Genomic DNA, 23,390 nt, shown 5'->3' with positions numbered 1-23,390 from the left:
TCCAAATTTCATCGAAAATGAGGATTTCAGATTTTCAATATTTTTTTTTTTAACTATTCCCGAGATCAAAAGTAAACTCATTATAGCTTATTTTATTCGTTAAAGTATCTACTTTGAGGTCCAGCCATTGATTTTGACAAAAAAAATTTTTTTCATCAAAGAAATCCCAAAAAAAGAAAGTTACTTTCAAAAATCGACATATTTCAGCAAAAATAACATTTTCAAATCTTTGATTCGGATATTTTTAGGGTTCCCGTGATCAAAAATAACTTTGTTATAACTCATTTTATTCGTTAAAGTGTCTACTTTAAGGTATAACCATTGGTTTTCATTAAAAAAATTTTTTTCTCCAAAAAAAATCTAAAAGAACTAAAGTTACTTTCAAAAAACATCACATTTTGATAAAAATAAGATTTTTAAATCTTTAATATCGATCTTTTGTGAGTTCCCGTGATCAAAAATACTTTTGTGATAGCTCGTTTTATTCGTTAAAGTGTCCACTTTGAGGTCCAACCATTGATTTTAACCAAAAAAATTTTTTTTCCCCAAAAAAATCCGAAAAAACCAAAGTTATTTTTAAAGCAATTTTAAATGTCATCAAAATCAAAAGACATAACTCCTTGGTACACGCAAAAATCTCAGATAAAACCCGAAAAATTGTAAACTGAGGGGTCTCGGGATGCTGGGCCGGTACCAACGCATAATTATTCACCGCATTTCCTCAATTACACCGAAGAGTGTTTGGATAATTGCAAAATTGCTTCATTATTACAGCAGGTGCCGATAATAGTGGAGCATTAGCCCGGTTGGTTATCCGTGGTGGCCTCTTCGGCTATACAAATATCTGTCCCTTTACTTAGTAATTCACGCCGGCCAGCAAAAAACCCATCCATCGTCTGAAAAATCCTTAGTTTTACGGCTCTGAAGCTTTTAGATCGTTAAAAAACCTCTAAATCCAGTTGAGGTTGAGGTGCCAAATGTCGCCGTAAAAACAACAATACCTTCTTGGAAAAACTGGCAACAGGCTAAAAATAATCAACTAGCATAAATTAAATAAAGGTTAGAAAATAATACTGCACCTCGTTTCTCATTACAGCTCACAGCTCACATGAATAATCGCCTGTCCGTTAATGGCCACTCGATTTACACTCGGAGTTATGGGCTGGTGCTGAACTGAGATGGTTATGGTTGCCTCCAATCTCGCCGACTCAGCTCCATGTGCTCCATTCGGTCTTATGGCTCTTAAAAGATAAAAACAAAACAAGAATTAACGGACACGAGGTGACCGGTTACCACCGAAGTAATTACGTCGGCGAGCACTCCGTTTTATAGCGAACTTCACGGACCAGACGACTCACTCGGATAATCCTTGATCTGAGGTATGTTTTCGGGTATTGCAATCTTGCAATGCATTTTATTTGATATCTAGTATCTATTTTACTCATCTAATTATTGTTTTTTTAAGTTAGATCACGGAGGCAATTTTTTTAGTTGATTATCTTCAGTGAAAGTATTTATTTCAGCGGGAGTTTTTGTCGTGATAAGTTATGGAGGTTTTATGCACACAATACTAATTGAAAGCTTGATAACCAGGCTTTAATTGCAAATACCAAAGAACCGGTTGGATTTTTAGAGGTTGTACATTTTTTTTTTTTTTTAAAATAGAGAACTTAATTTAACCTTGCTAAAAATTTATTTTACATTTTAATATAAACATCCAATTTTTTTCTGCACTCGTGTGTCAGTACACACTCTCTGCTCGTTGCGCCAACACACAATTAATTAATTATATTGTCAACAGATGGCGTTGTAGTTATTTTCTAAAGAGTATTTTAAATAAAAATTTTTGTTTAAAAAATTTAATTCTCTGAATGACTTTAATTAAATTTTCTATTATAACTCTCACCTTAAAGTAGGAATATCAAGAAACGAGAACTTTGATGAGTTTATTTTAAAGAGCGGAACAAAAAAAAAAATTTGAAGATCAGAATTTGGCAAACGGAAGAAATAAATAAAATAAATCCAGGATTTGAGAGGAAAAAAAAAGTTCCCCTTTTAAGATTCTAATTAAAACTGGATAGTTTTTATTTTTTACAGAAAGATTCCATCTAAAGAAACTTGCACATGACAAGAGTGATATGACATGATGTATCTCGTCCGAAACAATCGATCTCGGAATAAATACTTCTTACATACAATGTAATTGCTCGCAATGTCAAAAACGATTCCCCGGCGTCTCGAAACGAGCTGCAATTTTAATTCCTCAATCCTCAATCCAGATCCGTCCTTAAATAATTGGACAAACCCGGCGAATAATTACTCGATGATTTAAGGTCCCGGCAAAAATATAATAAGCCCATACCGAATCCCAGAAATTAACCGCAAAAACAATCCCTTTTTTTTTTATCCAGGAGGTTATCCAGCCTCAGAATCAGGTTCGTCACATAATTTTACAAATAACCTTTTTGTTCCTCAAGTTAAACTTTTCATCGGCATTTAATTGATATCGTCCATTTATATTTATCATTTAAAATAAAATAAATTAAATCCCGATAAAGATTTATTAAGTCCCCGTATTCGCTTCTTCTCATTGTCATTTGTCTTTTTAGACCTTAAAGAATTATGCTAAAAAATTTATATGTCAACCCACGCAAATTTACGATATTAAACTTCTTCCAGTTTGGCTCCACGCCCAAAATCGGTAGTACATTATTTTTCTTTTGTTTTCAGTTCTCCATCAGCAAACACCTCACGTCCATAACCGAGAGATTCCCGCTTATTGAATAATGGATTAATATAAATTAAGGAGTTATTTATTGTAGGTCATTTTGCTCCCTCACATGTCTACTTCGTGGTAAGAACATGAGTTTTCTTAACGAATCACTTTTTTTTGATAAAAATTTTTTTTTTTTTTTTTTTTTTTTTTTCAAGATTCCGGTGATAAAAAATAAACTTATTATAGCTCATTTTACTCCTTGAAATGTCTACTTTAAGGTATGACCATTGATTTTAACAAAAAAAATGTTCTTCATCAAAAAAATCCCAAAAAACAAAAATTACTTTCAAAGAATTCAAAATTTTATTAAAATTGGCTTTTTCAAATTGTTCCGGTGGCCAAAAATAAACTTATGATAGGTCATTTTACTCGTTGAAGAGCCCACGTTAAGATACAACCATTGATTTTAATCAAAAAAATTTTACTGATCAAAAAAATCCCAAAAAATAAAAGTAACTTTTGAAAAATTGCAAATTTCATCAAAAATAAGGATTTCATATTTTCAATATTTTTTTTTTAATCGTTCCCGTGATAAAAAATGAACTCATTATAGCTCATTTTACTCGTTAAAGTGTCTACTTCAACGTCCAAGTATTGCTTTGAACAAAAAAAATTTTTTTCCAATAAAAAATCCTAAAAAACGAGAGCTATTAAAAAAAAAAAGTAATATTTGGCCTCATTTATGTCACGGAGAACATATTATTATATTTATCTTGAGTGTTGTCGATCGGCAAACACTTCACGTCCATAACCGAGAGAGGTTCCGTCATCTTGAATAATGTATTAAATCAATTAAAACTCTAAAAAATTATTTGCTGGTTATTTACCCATTAGTTACCAATAATAAATGTTGAATTATAAATTTTTAATTACGGGGATTTTTTAGGAAAAAAAAAAACCCAATAGGAAAAAGAGATCGGTGGCCTCGAATTATTTTTTTAGCTGTAAATGGTGCTTCGGACCAGCTGCCTGAGGCATGGACGAGCAGATCGAGTTATGCTGCTACTGGATGCTGGTTCACGAACTAACAAGAGCAATGCAAGAGGATCACGACGGCCCAGGGGCACCAGACACCGGTAAATTGGCCCGACATGTTTCCAGTTCTGACGTAAAACCAGTCACTGGAATTTGACACGTGGATATATATGTTATACAGACGGAGGATGAATCCGTATTTTATACAATACACGATTCAGAATCGGTAACTAACCCAAAATTCTTAAAAATAACTCGGGTAATAATCTTCGGGTAAGTGACTCTGGGAATTACACTCAACAAATTATTTATTTCAAGGGACAAGAGATTTATCGGCAGGAGCCGGCCAAATGACATTGGGACATCTGGTAGGGGAAATCTCGCTCGAGAGGCTGTCGCGTGCAAACAACCCAGATAATATCTCTTAAGATTTTAAGAGTGACCTATTTTATTAAGGACCCGGGTTTTTTTTTTTTTCTTGATTTTAGAGTATCGATTATTTTGAAAGTTTCTTTTGTTTTTTGGGAAAGAAATTTTTTTTGTTGAAAAAAAAAAACAGTTTTCTCTTAAAGTAGACACTTTGACGAGTAAAATAACTTATTAAAAGTTTATTTTTGACCACCGGAACTATTTGAAAAAAATTATTTAAAATTTGAACTCCTCAATTTTGATAAAATTTGGTATTCTTTTAAAGTTACTTTTGTTTTTCGGGATTTTTTTGATGAAGAAAATTTTTTTTGTCAAAATCAATGGCTGGACCTTAAAGTAGATACTTTAACGAGTAAAATGAGCTATAATAAGTTTAGTTTTGATTACGAGAACAATTAAAAAAAATATATTAAAAATTTGAAATCCTATTTTTTGATAAAATTTGAATTTTTATAAAAGTAATGATTTTTTTTTTTTTTTTTTTTTTTGATTTTTTCGATGAAAAAAATTTTTTTCATTAAAATTAATGATTGTATCTCAAAGAAGACACTTCACTGATTAAAATGCGTACTCATTCAATTTCCAGACGACTTTCTCACGCAGTTTAAATAACGAAAACCCCCGCGCGAAATTTAGCAGTAAAATAGAGAATGGGTTGATAATTTAAAATCAGCTCGATTAAATTATTCTCGGTCGAGGAAATAGTGTCTTATTGTAGTTGGAACGCGAAAAGAGCGATATGAATACTTAGAGTTGGAGTGTGTTATCTGTTGGTACCAGCAGCAACTGGTAATCCCCTAGTAATCCTCAGAAAGAGGCGAGATCGCGTGTCACTTTACACACAATGATACACACCAGAGTTACACCGACTGTTGTATATATATTTATACAATTATTATCGCATTGATTCGAGTGCTCCTGACTCCTGCTACATAATAGTACATCATGTTAAAAGTGTGTCTTTAAGTCATTAAACCACGGTTTATATTATTCGACAAACATAAAAGGCTAACGTTGAAATTAGATTTAAGATAGCTCGGTGTATGTTCAATTCTATTTATATTTATATATAAATAAATGTAAATATAAATAGGAGTATAATAGAGAGCAGCACACCCCGATGATCACCCGTTTACTCGTTTATTGGCTCGCGTGAAGGGAAGTGCACCCTTACCCTAACCAAGTGTCAGTGGGGTGTCTCGGGGGATTTACTTGTCGACAAACGAATAAACGGACAACCTAACCACTGATGCGTGTCTTTTCACCGCTCCATATCTTTTCTGTTTTACACGTTTATATTTATAGTCCGAGTATTTTTTGTCACTGTGTTTTGTAATGAGTTCCCTTTTTACTAATAAAAAATACAAAAAATTTTGAGTTTAAAAAAATAGCTGGGAAAGGTCGCTGTAAAATTTTTTTCAGAAAAATCAATCAATGTACCTTAAAGTAGACACCTTAACGAACAAAATGAGCTATAACAAGTAGACTTTTAATACCAACAAGTCTAAAAAATTCCAAGTTTAAACTAAACAAATACAGGCAAAGCTGATAAAAGCGTATGGAAATTAAATTTTTTAAAAGAGCCCTTGATTTTATTAGATAATTTTTTTTTTTTTTTTTTTTTTTGTTAAAATAAATGGTTTTACCTCAAAGCACACATTTCATAAAACAAAATAGCCTTTAATAACTTTATTTTCAACGACGGCGCACTTAAAAAATGAAGATTCGCCAATCTGATTGTATTGAAGGGCCCAATTTTTATGCATAAGCCTTTAATTTGGAATAAAATCAACGAAAAGTGTTATAAAAAGTATCTATAAAAAGTAATAGCCCTTTCACACCTTCTGTCTACAGAAAATAGCAAACAAACTTGTAGAAAACCTCTAATTACCGATAATGTATTCGAGATATTTGCACGTGCATCTGCCGGTCTTAAAATCATTCGAGTTCTAAGCAACGAAAATAACAAAAAAGGACGTCAAATAAAATGCCGTTTATCGAAATCGCGGGATAAATTGCTCGCGAACCCCAATCAGGTAGGGCTAATCACCGGCTAGGCTATTCGCCGATAAAATCGTGTGTTTTTTCGGGAAAAATGACAAAAATTATTGTCCGAACAAAATTATACACATTAAGCACAAACGGTCGACCCTGGACCCAGTCGTTGCCGAGATAATGGTGAATTATTGGAATTTAGAATTGGAACCTATTATATTGCGATGGATAATTTACGTGACCAATTTGCGTGTCTAGTTCTCCAAATGAAGAATCGTCCTCGCGGACTCTAGTTTAATCGTGGGGGCGCACGTCATGCGTAAACGTTTTGGCTTTTGAGACGCTGACTCTTAGGTTATTTTGGCCCTTGCACGAACAATCATTAGTTCATTAGCGAAAAGATTTCGAGCGAAGGACATACCGTAACAAAATTACCTGCTGTGGTTGCGTTGCTACTCAGGATTTAAGCCCGAACGATTCCATCACGAACCTTCACGAGGAATTCGTTGTTGTCGAGGATTTGCCAGCGAAATTGTACAAAATTACATGGACCCAAAAGCCGAGACATTGGCACACGCTTGTTACTTATATCATTTAGAAAATATCAAAAAAACTCCACGGATTCATGAAAACTTTTAAATTCAGTCTTGCGAATTTTAATCATGTTTTTTTTTTTTTTTTTTTATTGTTCCCGTTGGCGAATATACTTTTATTATAGCTCATTTTACTCGTTAGAATATAAAGTTTCTGATAGAGCTATTGATTTTAATGAAAAAAAATTTTTTTATACAAAAAATCCTAAAAAAAGAAAGTAAAAACATGAAGTTTCGGCTATTATAACAGTTTTTTTAACTTTCTATGATTTTTCAGGATTTTTTCAATGAAATAAATTTTTTTTAGAAAAACCAATGAACGTATCTTAAAGTAGACATTTTAACGAACAAAATGAGATATAATGAACTTAATTTTGATAACCGGAAGTTAGATAAATAAAAAGTTGAAAATTAGAAAAATTGATTTTTGCCTATTATGGCAGTTTTCTGAAGTTCCCTTGATTTTTTAGGATTTTTCCAATGAAATAAATTTTTTTTAGAAAAACCAATGAACGTAGCTTAAAGTAGACATTTCAACGAACAAAATGATTTATAATAAATTGAATTTTGATAGCCGGAAGTTAGAAAAAAAAAAAAGTTGAAAATTAGAAAAATTGATTTTTGCCTAATATCACAGTTTTTTTTTTTTTTTTTAACTTTTTTTGATTTTTTAAGATTTTTTCAATGAATAAAATTTTTTTCATAAAAATCAATTAACATACCTCAAAGTAGACATTTCAATGAACAAAATGAGCTATAACAAGTTGAATTTTAATAGCGAGAAATCTAATAAAGTTCAAGTTTCAATATCGAAATCTCAATTTTCGTAGAAAATCGTAATTTTCTCAAGTTTTTTTTTTACATTTTTTACGATTTTTATCATTGATAAAATTTTTTTCAAAGTCTAATAAAGCTATGTGAACTAACCTGTAAGTTCTAAAGGATTTAGCGAAGAAATCTTCGAAAATTACATAGTAAATCCTGCATCGAACAGCCGAGATATCGGCCTACGCTTGTAATTTGGAATGTTAGCCGCCGTAACGTCAGTAGACTTGGGAAGTAACATTTGAAGTATGAAATAATGCGTCGCCGTGAGCTGATATCATTTTGAATTCATGTTGTGCGTCTAACCCATTACTACAATGTGGCAAAAAAGGGCTCCAAGGCCGAGGGATTCTACTGGATGAATCTTGATCTGAAAGCACAGAATAAAGCGGTTAGTTCTTGTTTTACTCTGGACATTAGCTTACGGGTGGCTGATAATGGGTTAGAAAACGGTTAGGCAGATGCGACAGCAAATTACGTCGTGTGCCCGCCACGCGACACTCAAACTTTCTCGTGGATCGTCCTCGACTCTAATATCATATCAGACTGTTATTAACGATCAACCTCGTAGCTATTAAGGACATTAGCTGATCAAGGATTATAGGGAACATGCTCGAGCCCGAGGAGCTCGCAGTTCCAATGCAAGAGGTTTTGATGCAGTAATAAAAAGGTTTATTGGTTTTTTACTGATTTACGATTAATATTTTGTTCAAGTAGACGGCGGGGCTATTACAGGCCTATTTCGTCCTAATTATCTTTTCTGGGTTTTAGAAAATTATTGCTTTGTATTTTTTATTGAGGTAATTGGGTAAGCTAAAGGGTTATGCAAAATATTTTTTTCACGTGCGTTTTTTCGGATTTTTTTTGGGAATAAAATTTTTTTTCGGGGAAATTAATGGGTGTAATTCAAAGAAGGCATTTTAATGGACAAAATGACCTACAGCAAATTGAATTTTGATATCATGAAGTTAAAAAAATTAAACGTTTAAGATTTAAGAAGTTAATTTTTGCCTATTATCGGAGTTTTTTTAATTTTCTTTGATTTTTTACGATTTTTTTAATGAAATAAATTTTTTTTTAGAAAAATCAATCAATGTACCTTAAAGTAGACACTTTAACGAACAGAATGAGCTATAACAAATTGAATTTTAATACCGAGAAATCTAAAAAAGTCCAAGTTTAAAAATAAAAATTTTAGCAAAAATGAATTTTTCAAGTTTTTTAACATTACGTAATTTTAGCACCGTAAAAAATAATCAAATAAACTAAAAACACTCACCAATAAAAGCGTTTATCTCCGGAGGATCTCCAACCATAATTCCAGTTCTCAAAAACTCATCTATGATTACACACCACTAATAGTCACTGAAAGCCGTCTATTAAATTGAGCAACTCCCTGACTGGTAATTTCGCTACGTCACCCATTTTCCCAACATCAAACTTCCGATGGCAGGGTTCTATCCCACATAATAGTGACAACTGAAAACGGAAAACCCGGCACCTGCAGTATCAGAGATCTCTCTTCAGCACGTACCGATAAAGGCAATACTAATACCGATTACCTGAAGAGTGTTAAGAACAGGTAATTTGTCCCTATATTCTTTGTCCATCCTCTTTTTTTTAGTCTTCCTGGTAGCCTGACTTGCACCTGCAAACAGCTTGGAGGCTCTCGCAAATAGTTTCACCAACGATCTTCGGTCTAATCCCTAAATCTCGAAGAAAAGAAAGGCGCGTGCCTTCCATCGGGGTTCGTGACTTCTTTTTCAATATTATTATTACCCAACTTCTTTCTTATTATTCTCAGCAAGCAAGTACCCATTGACCGTTTGAAAATATCTTCACCTAATCTTCTCGAAAATCTCGATCTTCTAACCGCAATTGTTGTTGACGCCCAACAAAAACCGGCAAGAATAAAAAAAAGAAAAAATAATCGGATTTTTTAATTCATATGTGCTCATGAGGAATCAATGCGGTGTACGCGTTTGTTATATTATTTGTTAAAGATAATAATTATCAAGTTCCGCACTCATGTAATCTGAGGTGAAGGTAATACACGTTCTCTGATATATGACAAGGTGTCGCGATTATGTTCATGTTCGATTCAATGTAGGCACTCTGCTCGGTTAAGTATACTCCCGACGCCGGGCTGGTAGTATCCGATCCGATACCCAATTATCGACTACACGTCCTCCTGGCTGCATACTATGTCCTTATGTGTTTTTCAATTAACCAATTAACTTTTTTACTGGGTTTCTGGTTTGGTTTTCCGGTTAATTGAGTAAGAAGTTCTTTGGAAGCGACTCTAGAAAAAAAGATTGAAAGTTTTGCTTGGAATATGGATGATTCTGTTGAGAGAGAAGGATTTTTAAGATTTTTTTTTTAAGAAAAAAATTTTTTTAAGAAAAACCAATGGTAGGGTCTTAAAGTAGACATTTCAACGAATAAAATGAGCTATAACAAAAGTACTTTCGGCCACGGGAAGAGTTTGAAAAAAATTATTGAATTTTAAAAACATCATTTTTATTGAAATTTAGAAATTTTGAGATGTAGCTTTTGTTTTTTGAGTTTTTTTTTTTTTATCAAAAAAATTTTTTTGAAATAAACCAATGGTAGGGCCTTAAAGAAAACATTTCAACGAATAAAATGAGCTATAAAAATTTATTTTGAACCACGAGAACTGTTTGAAAAAAATGATTGAATTTTAAAAACATTAAAAAAATCGAAAGTTTTCAATCGCTAAAATTCATAACAAAAAATAAATTGATTATGTAACTCAATCAAAAAAAAAGAAGCGACAGTACTCATGAGACAGCTCCGGAAGCACTTAACAGTTAATTTAAGGTGGTTATGAAAACATAATTAATTTATCAGCCTCTGCAAAAAACGCAATGATATTCAAAATAAAATAATCAGTTAACTCGAATTTACTTTCACATGCTCAATAAAAGCATCCACTCCTATCCGTTTCACTCTTGGTGCCCGGCTTTCCATTAATATAATATATCCTCCGCGATTTATATTACCTCGTCAATATTTCCGGATATCGGCCGCCTATTTTCCTCGATCATAATCATAATTCACGAGCTTGACGCTCAAATAAGTAAATTCATTCATTCATTCAGCTCCTGAAAATAAATACAATAAAACAAGCAACGTAAACGGCTTATTTTTTACAACTCACAACTTACATTACAAGTAAGAGGTACCGTATTCCGAGATAGACATTATATTATATTATATTATATTGCACTTACTCATACTTGTATAGAAACCTTTGGATTCACGGCTCGGCGACTCGCGCTCAGTACGCAATGTAAAAGTTTTCAATTACACTGGCACGCATATTCCGATCCGCGATTTTCAGTTTTAAATACCTTCAATCCACACCCAATTAAATGATATAATTATTGTCGTCCTTTTTTGTACATAAAATAATAATAATGAAAATTTTAATTAAAATATAAATTTTTTTTCCGAATTTTTATTTTGTCTCATTGTTTTGCGGAGTTGGCAATTTTACGTGGATATGACGCCTGGGACGAAGGATAGTGCTGCGATTAATCACTCAAAAGTGCCGCTATCTAGATCCACAAAAATGGCCTGCTCACATGCAACATAAACGGTATCACGTGGACATCAATATGACTATTACAGAGTTAAGAGTTGGTGCGTTAAAACGATTGATCTAGGAAATATTCTTGCGCGCTGATTTTTTTAGGAATTCTTTTTGAGCTAAGACGAGTTGCTGAGAGTAAATATTAATTTTCTATAGGTCATTTTTTGTTCGTTAAGAAGTCTACTTTAAGGTACAACCATTGATTTTTCTAAAAAAAATTTTATTCATAGAAAAAATCCTAAAAAATCAAAAAAATTCAAGAAAACTACGATATTGTGCAAAAATTAAATTTTCTAATTTTCAATCTTTTATTTTTCTACTTTCTGGTAATAAAAACTCGACTTATTATAGCTTATTTTGTTAATTGAAATGTCTTCTTTAAGATAGAACCATTAATTTATCTAAAAAAAATTTTAAACACAAAAAAAAATCCCAAAAAAGAAAAATAAACCTCGAAAATTAGCAAATTTTTTTGGTGAAGTAATGAATTAATTAAAATATACTGACTTACGTGTCTGACTGTTTTTGTAGTTAAAGAATAAAGTTCCCAGCTGATGATAGTGTTTGGGTCTGAAAAAGGAGGAAGAAAAAAATGATTAATGTCTCAGTTATGCAGTGTAGAGCGTCGGTACATAGAACTTGTAAAAGTAGCTCTCACCTGAACCATCCAAGCATCGGCAACTAAATCCTCGATTAACGTGTGTGTAGTTTATAGAGTAGTATAATAGAGGATACATCTATGGTTAATCTATTACGACAGGGCCATTATTTCCACGGTACACAATATTTCCGGGGCTCGCCAGCAACGACGGGCTAAAGTTTTGTCTCGAGTCAATTAATTTTTTTAAAATTTATTCACGAGCTTGATTGCCAATTTTTAAACTGGTTATACTAGATTTACTAATTTTACCGTGACTTTCGATTATTTTTTATACACCATTTGTCATGACTAATTATACAATATCCATACTCTAATCATTATCTTTTTTTTAGGTAATTTAATTATTTACTTTTATAGTTATAAGATATAAAAAATTCTTACGCCCCATTATATTTTTATTTTTTTTTTTTTTATTATTAATTTAATAATAAAAAATTAAATTGCCAATTCAGTTTTCGTGATTTTTTTGATGAAAAAAATTTTTTTCAGGAAAATCAATGAATGTGCCTTAAAGAAGACATTTCAACAAACAGAATGAGCTATAATAAGTTGAATTTTCATGACTGGAAAATATAAAAATGAGAGATTGAAATTTAGAATACTTAATTTTTGCTCAATATCGTAGTTTTCTTGAGTTTTTTTGATTTTTTATGATTTTTTCAAAGAATAAAATTTTTTTTAGAAAAATCAATGGTTGTACCTCAAAATAAACATTTCAACGAACAAAATGACGTATCATAAGAGTATTTTAGACCGCAAGAACTTTTAAAAAAAAATTATTGAATTTTAAAAACGTCATTTTTTTATGTAATTTCAATTTTTCTGAAAGTAACTTTCGTTTTTTAGAATTTTTTCAATGAGTAAAATTTTTTTTAAAAAAAGCAATGATTGGACCTTAAAGTAGACTTCTTTACGAATAAAATGACCTATAACAAGTTGAATTTTTATGCCTAGAAAGTAGAAAAATAAAAGAATGAAAATTAGAAAACTTAATTTTGACACAAAATCGTATTTTTCTCAATTTTTTGGGATTTTTTCAATGAAAAAAATTTTTAGGAGAATAATCAATCACTCTACCTTAAAGTAGACATTTCAACGAATAAAATGACCTTATACAACCTAAATTTTCCCCACTCGAAGCCTGTAAAACTGGCAATTTCTTAACCAAAAAATTTCCTCAAATTACGCCACTAATCTCCCTCTCTAAATCATACCTTACATCATTGTCACATTACCCCGTCACTAATTATCACTATTAAAAATTTTCCCACAAGCAACACTTCCATACAAATTTCTAATCCAACTTTCGTTATTCCGCCATACCAAACCACCCAACAAAACAAACAAACAACCAACAATCAAACTCAAAATGACATTGCCCATTTGCTCCAATTATTCTCATTGCGAAATCACTCTACATATCTATCTCTACAATCGAAACAAAAATAAAAGCAAACTCGTACTCCGTACATACCCATACCACTTAATAGAAACACAACAAACATCCCGTCCAGGGAAAGTGCTAGCCGGCGTATATAAACCAGCGCCTACAAAAGGAAGCGGTTCAGTCGTGGTTAAGCGCCACGGTAGTACACAGCCGCAAAATGAAGGTAAGTTCCTGAAAAAAATCAATATTAAAATTAATACGTATTTTAATGAATATATTTATAATATATTTAAAAAAAATTATTCAGGTTCTGATCTTGGTGGCCATTTTGGCCGTGGCATTAGCCGAAGATAAAAAATCCGTGGAAGATTCCCCAACGTCGGATTCACAGAACGCCCAGGTAGAGAAAAAAACGGAAAAGCGCGGCCTCCATAGCAGTTACGGGGATTTGGGAAGTTACGGCGGCAGCTGGGACCATCCGCACGAGGAACATGTCAAAACTATCACCGTAGAGAAGAAAATTCCGGTTCCATACGAAGTAACTAAGCACGTTCCATACGTACTGGAGAAACACGTTCCGTACGAAGTCAAGGTTGGCGTTCCGCAGCCTTACACCGTAGAGAAGCACGTTCCGTACCCGGTTAAGGTCTTCGTAAAGGTTCCAGTCCACGTTCCGCAGCCGTACACCGTCGAGAAGAAGATTCCGTACGAAGTTAAAGTTCCAGTTGACAAGCCGTACGAAGTCAAGGTCTACGTTCCGCAGCCGTACACCGTTGAGAAGCACGTTCCGGTGCACGTAAAGGTTCCTGTTCCGCAGCCTTACACTGTTGAGAAGCACGTACCGTACCCAGTTAAGGTTAAAGTGCCGGTTCCTGCGCCGTACACTGTCGAGAAACATGTTCCGTACGAAGTAAAGGTTCCTGTGGATCGGCCCTACCCGGTTCATGTTCCCAAGCCTTACCCAGTGACTGTCGAGAAACCCTACCCGGTTCCTGTTGACAAGCCGGTGCCCTACGAGGTCAAGGTTCCTGTGGACAAGCCTTACCCTGTTCACGTTGAGAAGCATGTTCCGTACCCCGTCAAGGTTCCTGTTCCGCAGCCGTACACCGTTCACAAACCTTACCCGGTTCACGTGGAGAAACCTGTTCCGTACCCGGTGAAGGTTCCGGTTGATAAACCTTACTTTGTCGAGAAAAAAGTTCCTGTTCCGGTAGAGAAGGAGGTTCCATATCCGGTCAAGGTTCCTGTTCCGTATCCCGTGCACGTTCAACATGAGCACCACACTGTTCATGAGCATGAACACCAACATCACGAACAGGAGCACCATCACGAAGGCGGGTTTGAACCCTCCTCTGGTTATGGCCAAGATGGCGGCCATGAAAGTCATGGCGGGTATGGAGGCTATCACTGAAATTAGGGCAATTAATTATTAAGTAATTTTAATGAGAGTTAGTTAATGAAATTAATGATTATTAATTTTGTTTGTGATTTAAGGAAACTCGAGGTTAAGTGTAAATTTATATTGTTCGAGTTTGGTACCTGAGGTTATATTTTTGTATTAATAAAGAGATTTTTATTTCAAATAAATTGATAATTTTTTTTTTTTTTTTTTTTTTTTTTTAGCTTCAGGGCAATTTAATTAAGGAATCTTCTTAATTTCAGAGATTTATTTTCAGCCGTTTAATTTTAATTGACTAAATTTAGTTAAAACTGGTGAAGAATCAGCTGTTTGTTTTCAGGCGGCCATTTTGATTTTTTAGTTGCGTTGCAGGTGGCGTTGGCGGGATTTTGTGAATTTTAAATTATAAAAATGGCTTTTTTTAATTTAAATATTGTTGTTTTTCTTGGCGGTAACTTTAAGGAGTAAAATTATAAATTAATCTGAAAAATAAAAATATATGTTATAAGTAAAAGGGTTAATATTGGAAAGTATGGTCATAATGTAATGCTTTCACTATTCTTACACACTGAAATTAAACAGTCAGAGCGTGAATAAAATTGTAGATCGTGAATCTTAGATCTGAGATACAATCTGTAAATAGTAATTGTTAATTGGCAAGATGTAAGCGTGTAGATCTATGATCTATGATAATCCCAGATATCACCAGTGAAAGGAACCTCTTATCTTCAACACATGGTTAATTATACTTTGTTTATATATTAATCGGAATAAAAATTATTATTGTTTACTATTTATTATTAATAGCAATTTAAATTTCCGGATATTGATTTTATAAGAGCAGTTTATTATTTACGGCAGCTTTCGTCAGTAAACGTTATAAATATTTGCAATGTGAAAGTTGAGTGGAGAGGTTTGACAATTCTTGTCATGCCACTCTAGTATATATGTTCTCATAAAAATCAGTTCTCATATATGCTTCCGGTTTTCTGTGGCAATCAGGAAGCAAGTCCTGAAACGGTAATTTCCTTGTTTGCAAGATGGCCGTCGGGCCAGCGATTACATGAGCCATGAGATGGCGGATTTTTATATTGAGGATGTTGCTGCATATGTGCAATTCATTATTTGTCGGCTAATAGGCTGTTACGTCATGGAAAAGGGTAACGAGTTTCACTTTCCTTGGTGTTAAGTCTTGAAATACTGGTTTATTTTTTTTTTTTTTTTTTTTATCTAAAATGTAAATTATAAATTTATTAGTTTTATGGATCGGAAAAATTGTATCTTTATTTTCAAAATTATGGATTCTGGAACTTAATTAAAAATAATCAATAATAATTTTGAAAAATACGATAATTAAATAAAAAAAAAAAAAAAAAAAAAAAAAAAAAAATATAATTGTTCACGGTAGAGTAGCGTTTCCCTCCTTCACTATCGGCTTGACTGTGAAGCGAAGGCAATTATCGTAGCGAAACTTGAACGCGAGTGTCGAGTTCTGATAGGACGGGTCGAGTCCCCGGGGATCCTCCACTCGAACGGGACTATCCCAGCCACTCAGCGTCGTTAATTACAATCGAGAGTTCTTCCCCTTGTCTCGGGGTAGCTTTCTTCTCCGTTGGAAATCTTGTATCAAAAATCCATCGTCAATTCGACGATTAAATCTCTATAAAAGAGCCACCCTCCTCCTCCTTCTCCTCTTTTGCAGAACTCTTCACCAGAGCACGGGAATCCAGGCGAATCGCACCAGGATTGAACGGTTTAGTTGAAATGGAATAATATCCAATAATCTACCGGCAGAGGAGAAGTAGGTTGGGGACGGGATAAAAAGGGACGTGTCGTTATCGGGACATCGCAGCTCCAGCACTGGAAGCCATTCTGACTCACCCGACTCGACTCGCTTTTCCGACACCCGACTCTCCATCCAAATTAATTATTGATTTCGGATATGACCAATTCACAAGTTAAACCTCGGTAATGGAAAGCGAACCAGTCCGTCACCTCTCACCATCTATACCATCACCACCCTAATGCTTTTATACTTTTGTTTTATTTTTAGCTTTTTATTAAGCGAGCTAAACCTCTGAAAGAAAAATTAATCAGTTAAAAATCATACTAAGACTTTACTCAAATTTATAAATATTAAATTTTCATTTTAAAAATTTGTAAATTAATTTTATACTTTTTTTTTTTTTTAGCTTCCAGACACTTTAAAAAATATCTCTGCAAAATTTCAGAGATTAATTTTCAGCCTTTTAATTATTATTGACAAATTTCTGCTAAAACTGGTGATAAATCAGCTGTTTGTCAAGTGGCGGCCATCTTGGTCTTAAAATTGCGTTTCAGGTGGCACTGGAGTCACTTTTAAAAATTTATAATGTAAAGAAAGCTTCAAGCTACAACTTTTGTAGAGAAAACTTCTTTTTAGGATCAATTACGTATAAAAAATTAATAATTAAAAATAAAAAATTAAATTTTTAACCATAACTTATAAACTAATTAAGATAAAAAATATAAGAAAGAATTTTCTTAAAGCTTAGACAATTTCCCTTAATTTTCATTTTTGTTTTAAAGGTCTACGACCAATAGTTCTTGAGATATCAGCGAAAATAAAAATGAAAACATAAGAGAGGATAAGAAGGACTTTATTCATGCATTTGAAATAAAAAGAAAAAAGGAAATAACAGGATTTACGTGAAGAGCTCAGTAGCTGGCTTGCAGGAAAGTGGAAGGTGGCGGTGTAGGTGAAGATGCGCTCCCGGGTCGAGACCTGCTTGACCTGCTGCTGCTTCGTCGTCTTGATCGTCTGGGTGACGATGTTTCGAAGCTTTCTAATATCTAGGGAAATAATAAGAGAGGAAGTTAACTACCAGGAAGGTAATTTTTTTGTGTTAACTTAATAACAAATCTTGATGTAGGTTTTTTAATTATTTTTATATCAATGCAAATAATATATGAATATGAAAATTAATTAGCTTGAAGCACTTTCACTGACGGTGCTCCTTGCTGCCTTAGTTTACGTTTTATTATTAAGCAATGTCCTTAATCACCTCCTGGAGCTCGGCTTTTGAAAACATGTGGAACTTTGTCTCTGGTGTCATTGTCATCAACTCTACGTTTGTTTCATTAAGTTTTTCTTCCATTACTTGTTTTAGGATTGTTAGAGTTGCTTTTATTGCTTCTTTCAATGTCATTGACTGAAAAAAATTAATCAGAATTATTAATTTAAAAAATATAAGAGTAACAATTACAATTTATTATAAAAAAAAAATAATAATAATAATAATAATAATATTAAATTATAATAAAATATATGAAATAAAATTTTATTATTATTATTATTATTATTATTATTATTATTATTATTATTATTATTATTGCTGAAAATAATGACATTAAAGTGAGCTGTCACTTGACAATTTTTTAATTTTCTTTACCAAAAAAATTATTTAAAAAAAATCCCATTTTTAATTTATTAAAATTTCTACAACTAAATTTTTTTAATAATTTATTTTTTTCTATAATTTGTTTGTTAAAAAAAAATTAAAACAATTAAAAAGTGACAGCTAAATTTAATGTCATCTAAGAACATTAAAAAAAAATGTTTTAAATAAAAAAAAATTACCTTATGAAAAACTTCTTGAAGAGACTGCTGAGCGCCTTCGCTTCCAGATCCAATAGCCTTAGCATCAAACTGAACAAAAGTCCCAGAAGGATCCATGTGAAACAGCTGCGGGCCTTTTTCATCAATCCCAGCAAACAAAATAGCAACTCCAAAAGGCCTGGACATGGCACTGCCGTCGTCATCACTGTCGCCAAACTGAATGGCCAGGTTAGAAACAGCCTGAGCGACCGATTCAACAGTCATCTTCTCGTTGTAGATGAACCAGTGGTTCTGGCACTCAGCACGCGCGCGGTCAATCATGGTCCTGGAGTCGGCCATCAATCCGGAGCCCGCGCACCCGATGTGCTTGTCCACCTCGACGATCTTCTCAATAGTCGTCGGCTCCATCAGCGGGGAAGTGATCCGGCGCTCCGCCGCCAGCACTACGCCTTCGGACGTCGAAATTCCAATCACTGTCGAGCCAAGCTTGATAGCCTCGATCGCGTACTCTACTTGGAACAGCCGACCTTCTGGAGAGAAGGTGTTTACTCCACGATCATACTCCGACCTTGTCAGGAACATCTGAAAATTAATATTTTTAATTAATTTTTTTTTAGGTTAGAAAATTGTCAAATTATTTTTTACAAATTTTAAAACTTAAAAATTAAAAGTTATTATCAATTTTTTTATCAACTATTTATTTATAATTAAATTGTAATATTACCTTGAATTGTTTTAGTTTTAAAACGCGTAATTACAGAAATATAACAATTGTTTTTTATGACAAACGCCAGTCATTCAATAAGCAAGCAGAAAGTGTAATATATAATAACCAAATGAGTAGCAGAATGAAGCTTCATGAAAACTAAACCCGCGGCGCCACTTGTCGATTTGAATATATTAAATTTAAAATTTCTTATTGGCTCGTTTAAATTTTCCGCGCAAGTTTCTAGCGACTGCGCGACTAAATTTAAGGAAATACCTCAATTTACTACCGCCAGTAAGTTAGAAACCCGCTTTTACTGAGTTTTGATAGTTTTAAAGGTTGAGTTGGTGATTTCACGTAGAAAAACGTAAACAAACAATGGAATTGTTAGAGAAATTAAATTGTATTGACAAAAATTGTACTTGGGAAGAGTTTTATAATGTTTTTAATATTAAAAACTTTCCTGAAGAACAAAATGGGTAAATATTTATCTTTTTTTACACCCATTTTTTTTTATTTTTCATAGATTTGAGTAACATTTAATAATTTCCAATTTTTTTTATTCAAATAAATAATGAAAACTCTTTAATTATTAAATTAAAAATTTTTTTGAATTATTTATTCATTAAAAAAATTATTAAAATTGTTTCAGAAAAAAAAATCGAAGAATTCTCGCAAAACTCGGCGCCTGTTTGTCCAAAAAAGACGTTCCAAGTCCAATTAAAGTGATAATTTTAAAATCTTTCAAGCTAGCTTGCTTAAGAGACGCCCAGTATCATCACAAGCCTTACAAAAAAAATTACTCTTCAATTTCCTCAGAAGGATTCGACCCTGACTACCCAACTTCATGCTTCCCATTTGACGAAGTGACAAAATGGGCAATTGACAACTTAACAGGCATCTTGGAGAGACCTGACGAAGCAGATGTCATCAAAGAATCTCTGTCATTCCTGTGCAACATGCTTGCTTATAATTATGACAATTTGGTTGATGAGTCCTGCCGTGAGAAAGCTATTAATCTCCTGGGGTAATTTTTTAAATTAATTTTAATGAACAATTATAGTTAATAATGAAACGTGGAATTTCAGGAAGCTGCTGATGGATTGCAAAGAGGATGGAATAGTAATCAGAGCCTGCTGCTTGACTCATAACATCATGAATACCTGGTACAGGCATTTTCATGATCAGAACTTGGTGAAGATCACTGAACGATTGCTCGAGGCTGATGAATGCGGCTTCAAGGCTGCTAGAGACTCGCTGATGGTTCTTCTTAAAAAAGGCGCCTTGGTGAGAAGCTACGAGGACTTGAGTCTTGATTCCAGGTTATATTTCTTGGAGCTTGTTTGCAAGTTGGTCAACAATGAGTTTGAGAACCTAGAAGATTGTTTTCTTCCCAAGGACACGGTTTTGTTCTTGATAAAGCGGTTTAAAGAAAGAAGCAACTTGATCTTGAAGACTGAGGAGTCGTATGTTAAAGAACAGATGAAGGAACCTGCGGAGGTTATTATTCTGTTGGATATTTTGGCGACGCTGAGTTGTAAATTGGAGATTGTCAAGCGGGATGCTAGTTTGCTGATCAATGTTGTTTGTAAGCATTTTTTTTTTTTTTTTTTTTTTTTTTTTTAAATTAGTTGTTACAAATTTTTGTATTTTTAAATTGTTTTTAGTTCTTCTAAAGGCAATCCACATGGCAGGGAAATCATCGTCAAATAATTTTACTCCGCTGCAAAAACTCGCCCAAGTAGCGCCTGGTAAAAATTCTGACAGAGAGTCTATTGAAAGCCATGTTGCTTTTGGGTTCAAGAGTTCTCTTGTAAGGTTCATTGCTAATGATGTTTACAAGAATCGAGCTAACCAAGATAAAGTAAGTAGAAATTTTTAAAAGTAATTTTGGTTTTTTGGAATTTTTTCAATGAAAAAAATTTTTTTTATTAAAATCAATTACTGTTCCTTAAAATAGATATTCTAACGAACAAAATGATCTATAATAAGTTAATTTTTTACCACGGCAACAATTGAAAAAAAATTAATCAAAATTAAAAACACTAGATTTGCCAAAATATCACATTTTTGAAAGCTTCTTTTGTTTCTTCGGATTTTTTCAATGTAAAAAATTTTTTTCATTAAAATCAATGAATGTACCTTAAAGGACACATTTCAACGAACAAAATGACCTATAGTAACTTCATTTTCAACCATAGGAATAATCAAAAAAAATTATTGAAAATTAAAAAAGTAACTTTTTCCCAAAATTCGCTATTTTTCGAACCTAACTTTCTTTTTTTAGGATTTTTTCAATGAATAAAATTTTTTTTAATAAAATCAATGGTTGTACCTTAAAGTACACATTTCAACGAACAAAATGATCTATAATAACTTCATTTTCAACAACGAAAACATTTATAAAAAAATCATTGAAAATTAAAAAAGTAACTTGTTCCCAAAATTCGCTATTTTTCAAATCTAACTTATGTTTTTTGGGATTTTTTTAATGAACAAAATTTTTTTCTATAAAATCAATGGCTGTACCTCAAGGTACATATTTCAACGAACAAAATGATCTATAATTTATCTACTTTTGGCCACTGGAATAATAAAAAAAAAATGATTAAAAATTAAAATACCTATCGGTAAAAAAGCTTCCCAGCAAGTGGCGCCGCGGCCGCGCTTCCCAGTTACTAACCAAACAAAAAAATGTTTCTAGGTGCAAGAACTCGACGGAATGTCGCTGATTTTAGACTGCTGCAACATCGACGCTCGGAATCCACGTATCCTTTTCGAATCGTTAATTATTATTCTATACAATCGCTGATCAATGATTATTCAAAAGTTCCCTAAGAATGTATTTATTTATTAATTTATTTCCTTGACCACAATATCCAGTAATAATGCAGTGGTGCATCCTGGCGATCAGGAATCTCCTGAAGAATAATCCAGCGAACCAAGAATTAATCAGAAACTCCCAGAAGATTCGATTCATCGATACAGAGGTTATTCGGGAGATGGGAATAACTCTCAATCAAGATGTGAATCCCATCGGAATCGTTCCGTTGCCGGATTAATTTATTTATAACCTGGAATAATCTCGATGTTAATTTATCGGTAAAAATGAACTAACAGGAAAAAAAGGAATAAATTGTTATCAGGCACTTGGGCTTGAATCTTTACGCGTGATTGCATAGACAGAGTCGCTAATTTACGGCCTGCCTTTAGAGTTGTGTTTAAGAATTCAATTGCGGTTATGTTCAGTAGATAGCTTAATCGATAATTATAAATTATAATATAATGTAATATAAATCGCCAAATTCAATGTTCATAAGCAATAATGAATTACTGGAGATTTTAATTCGATAAGTAATAGGTTACCTTTCAGATAATTGTTTACTATTTTTGCTATTATTATATAGAATATATAATAAACATATATGTTAATATGTTATCGAGTAAATTACGGTGTATATTTTACGGGGTATAATAATATACTCTACCTGTAACTCACAGATTAATCGACCGTAGACAGACGGATAAAACTATTAAGCCTTCGCTCAATGGAGCATGCCAATCGAGGATAAAACTTTATTATTTTTGATTCAAGATTTAATGCTTTAGGTTATGGATTAATTAATATATTTATTTTATGGAGTGTAATTGTCTTCTATAATTTATTAATTAGCAAACAATTGATTTACATATGGCAAAACTGATAGACAAAAATTGATGTCGGGTGATTTATGAAGCAGTGACATCTTGCGGGGGATGGAAAAGAAAGATTTGAAGCTACAAGGTAAGAAAAAATCACCGGGAATAAATAACTGCGGTTATTTATACCGAAAAATACGGTTTTCTAAAAGTTACTTTGGTTTTTTGGGATCTATTGGGTGAAGGAATTTTTTTTTAGTAAAATTGATGGTTTCACCTTACAGAAGACATTTCAACGAATAAAATGAGCTATAATGAAGTTATTTTTGATAGCGGAGACCAATTTAAAAATTATAAAAGTGAATTTTGCCGAAATTCGCGGTTTTTTTTTTTTTTTTTTTGGAATAACTTTGGTTTTTTAGGATTTTTACTAAGAAAAAAATTTTTTTCGTTCAATTCAATGGTTGGACCTTAAAGTAAACATTTCAACAAATAAAATGACCTATGATAAAATTAATTTTGCTCACGGGAACAATTAAAAAAAAATTATTGAAAATTAAAAAAGTAATTTTTTGCCAAAATTCGCTATTTTTCGAACCTAACTTTCTTATTTTAGGATTTTCTTAACAAAAAAAAATTTTTTTTAACAAATCAATGGCTAGACCTTAAAGTAGATATTCTAACGAACAAAATGAACTATCATGACTTTATTTTGGACCACCGTAACAATAAAAAAATCCTAATTCAAAACTCAAACTCCCCAAATCACAGAAATTCTTGTAAAATTCGAC

General features: G+C 32.7%; 6 protein-coding genes across 21 annotated transcripts in view; 3 read left to right on the top strand and 3 right to left on the bottom strand.

The window, feature by feature from the left end:
- Poxn (paired box pox-neuro) overlaps positions 1 to 13,485 on the bottom strand; it is a 29,682-nt gene extending 16,197 nt beyond the window's left edge. For 5 of the 15 annotated variants that reach the window (XM_074243734.1, XM_074243745.1, XM_074243746.1 and 2 more), the window contains exons 1-7: positions 13,345 to 13,484; positions 11,868 to 12,022; positions 11,721 to 11,779; positions 9,156 to 9,895; positions 8,873 to 9,094; positions 7,696 to 7,963; positions 1,080 to 1,241 (exon numbers count right to left, since the gene is read on the bottom strand). The gene's annotated coding sequence lies outside the window, so the exon portion shown is untranslated. Of the gene's footprint in view, positions 1 to 1,079; positions 1,242 to 7,695; positions 7,964 to 8,872; positions 9,095 to 9,155; positions 9,896 to 10,616; positions 10,702 to 11,716; positions 11,780 to 11,867; positions 12,023 to 13,344 lie in introns of those variants that run through there. The other 10 variants (XM_074243738.1, XM_074243739.1, XM_074243736.1 and 7 more) reach the window with 10 other exon arrangements.
- Positions 13,343 to 14,816, top strand: Vajk4. Its single transcript, XM_074243733.1, has 2 exons — positions 13,343 to 13,480; positions 13,565 to 14,816. The coding sequence occupies exons 1-2, from the start codon at positions 13,475 to 13,477 to the stop codon at positions 14,666 to 14,668; spliced, it is 1,110 nt and encodes a 369-aa protein (XP_074099834.1). The 5' UTR covers positions 13,343 to 13,474; the 3' UTR covers positions 14,669 to 14,816.
- A 2,461-nt stretch (positions 14,817 to 17,277) lies between these two features.
- Positions 17,278 to 19,088, bottom strand: Prosalpha5 (proteasome alpha5 subunit). Of its 2 annotated transcripts, XM_074243756.1 has the most exons (4): positions 18,979 to 19,088; positions 18,276 to 18,836; positions 17,701 to 17,847; positions 17,278 to 17,488 (listed from the first exon to the last, which is right to left on the bottom strand). In XM_074243756.1, the coding sequence occupies exons 2-4, from the start codon at positions 18,834 to 18,836 to the stop codon at positions 17,354 to 17,356; spliced, it is 843 nt and encodes a 280-aa protein (XP_074099857.1). In that variant the 5' UTR covers positions 18,979 to 19,088; the 3' UTR covers positions 17,278 to 17,353. The 2 variants fall into 2 exon arrangements, with proteins under 2 accessions (XP_074099857.1, XP_074099858.1); XM_074243757.1 differs by lacking the exon at positions 17,278 to 17,488 and having other exon boundaries at positions 17,566 to 17,847; positions 18,979 to 19,086.
- Positions 19,089 to 19,241: 153 nt separating this feature from the next.
- On the top strand, positions 19,242 to 22,399 carry LOC141527949 (uncharacterized). The gene is made up of 6 exons (XM_074243724.1): positions 19,242 to 19,439; positions 19,613 to 19,987; positions 20,049 to 20,548; positions 20,628 to 20,824; positions 21,665 to 21,728; positions 21,844 to 22,399. The coding sequence occupies exons 1-6, from the start codon at positions 19,339 to 19,341 to the stop codon at positions 22,020 to 22,022; spliced, it is 1,416 nt and encodes a 471-aa protein (XP_074099825.1). The 5' UTR covers positions 19,242 to 19,338; the 3' UTR covers positions 22,023 to 22,399.
- The window catches only part of LOC141527955 (regulator of microtubule dynamics protein 1), a 43,502-nt gene continuing 42,008 nt past the window's right edge, over positions 21,897 to 23,390 (bottom strand). The window contains exon 7 of the transcript XR_012479270.1: positions 21,897 to 22,034. The gene's annotated coding sequence lies outside the window, so the exon portion shown is untranslated. The remainder of the gene's footprint in view (positions 22,035 to 23,390) is intronic.
- The window catches only part of LOC141527951 (protein Wnt-2), a 35,701-nt gene continuing 35,014 nt past the window's right edge, over positions 22,704 to 23,390 (top strand). The window contains exon 1 of the mRNA XM_074243732.1: positions 22,704 to 22,744. The gene's annotated coding sequence lies outside the window, so the exon portion shown is untranslated. The remainder of the gene's footprint in view (positions 22,745 to 23,390) is intronic.

The sequence above is a fragment of the Cotesia typhae genome, unplaced genomic scaffold (assembly GCF_013202065.1).
Source record: "Cotesia typhae breed Kobodo isofemale line unplaced genomic scaffold, CoteBio_Ctyphae contig_413, whole genome shotgun sequence".
Lineage (NCBI taxonomy): Eukaryota > Metazoa > Arthropoda > Insecta > Hymenoptera > Braconidae > Cotesia > Cotesia typhae.
Note: the sequence above shows the minus strand (reverse complement) of the source record. Positions and strands in the feature narration are given on the sequence as shown.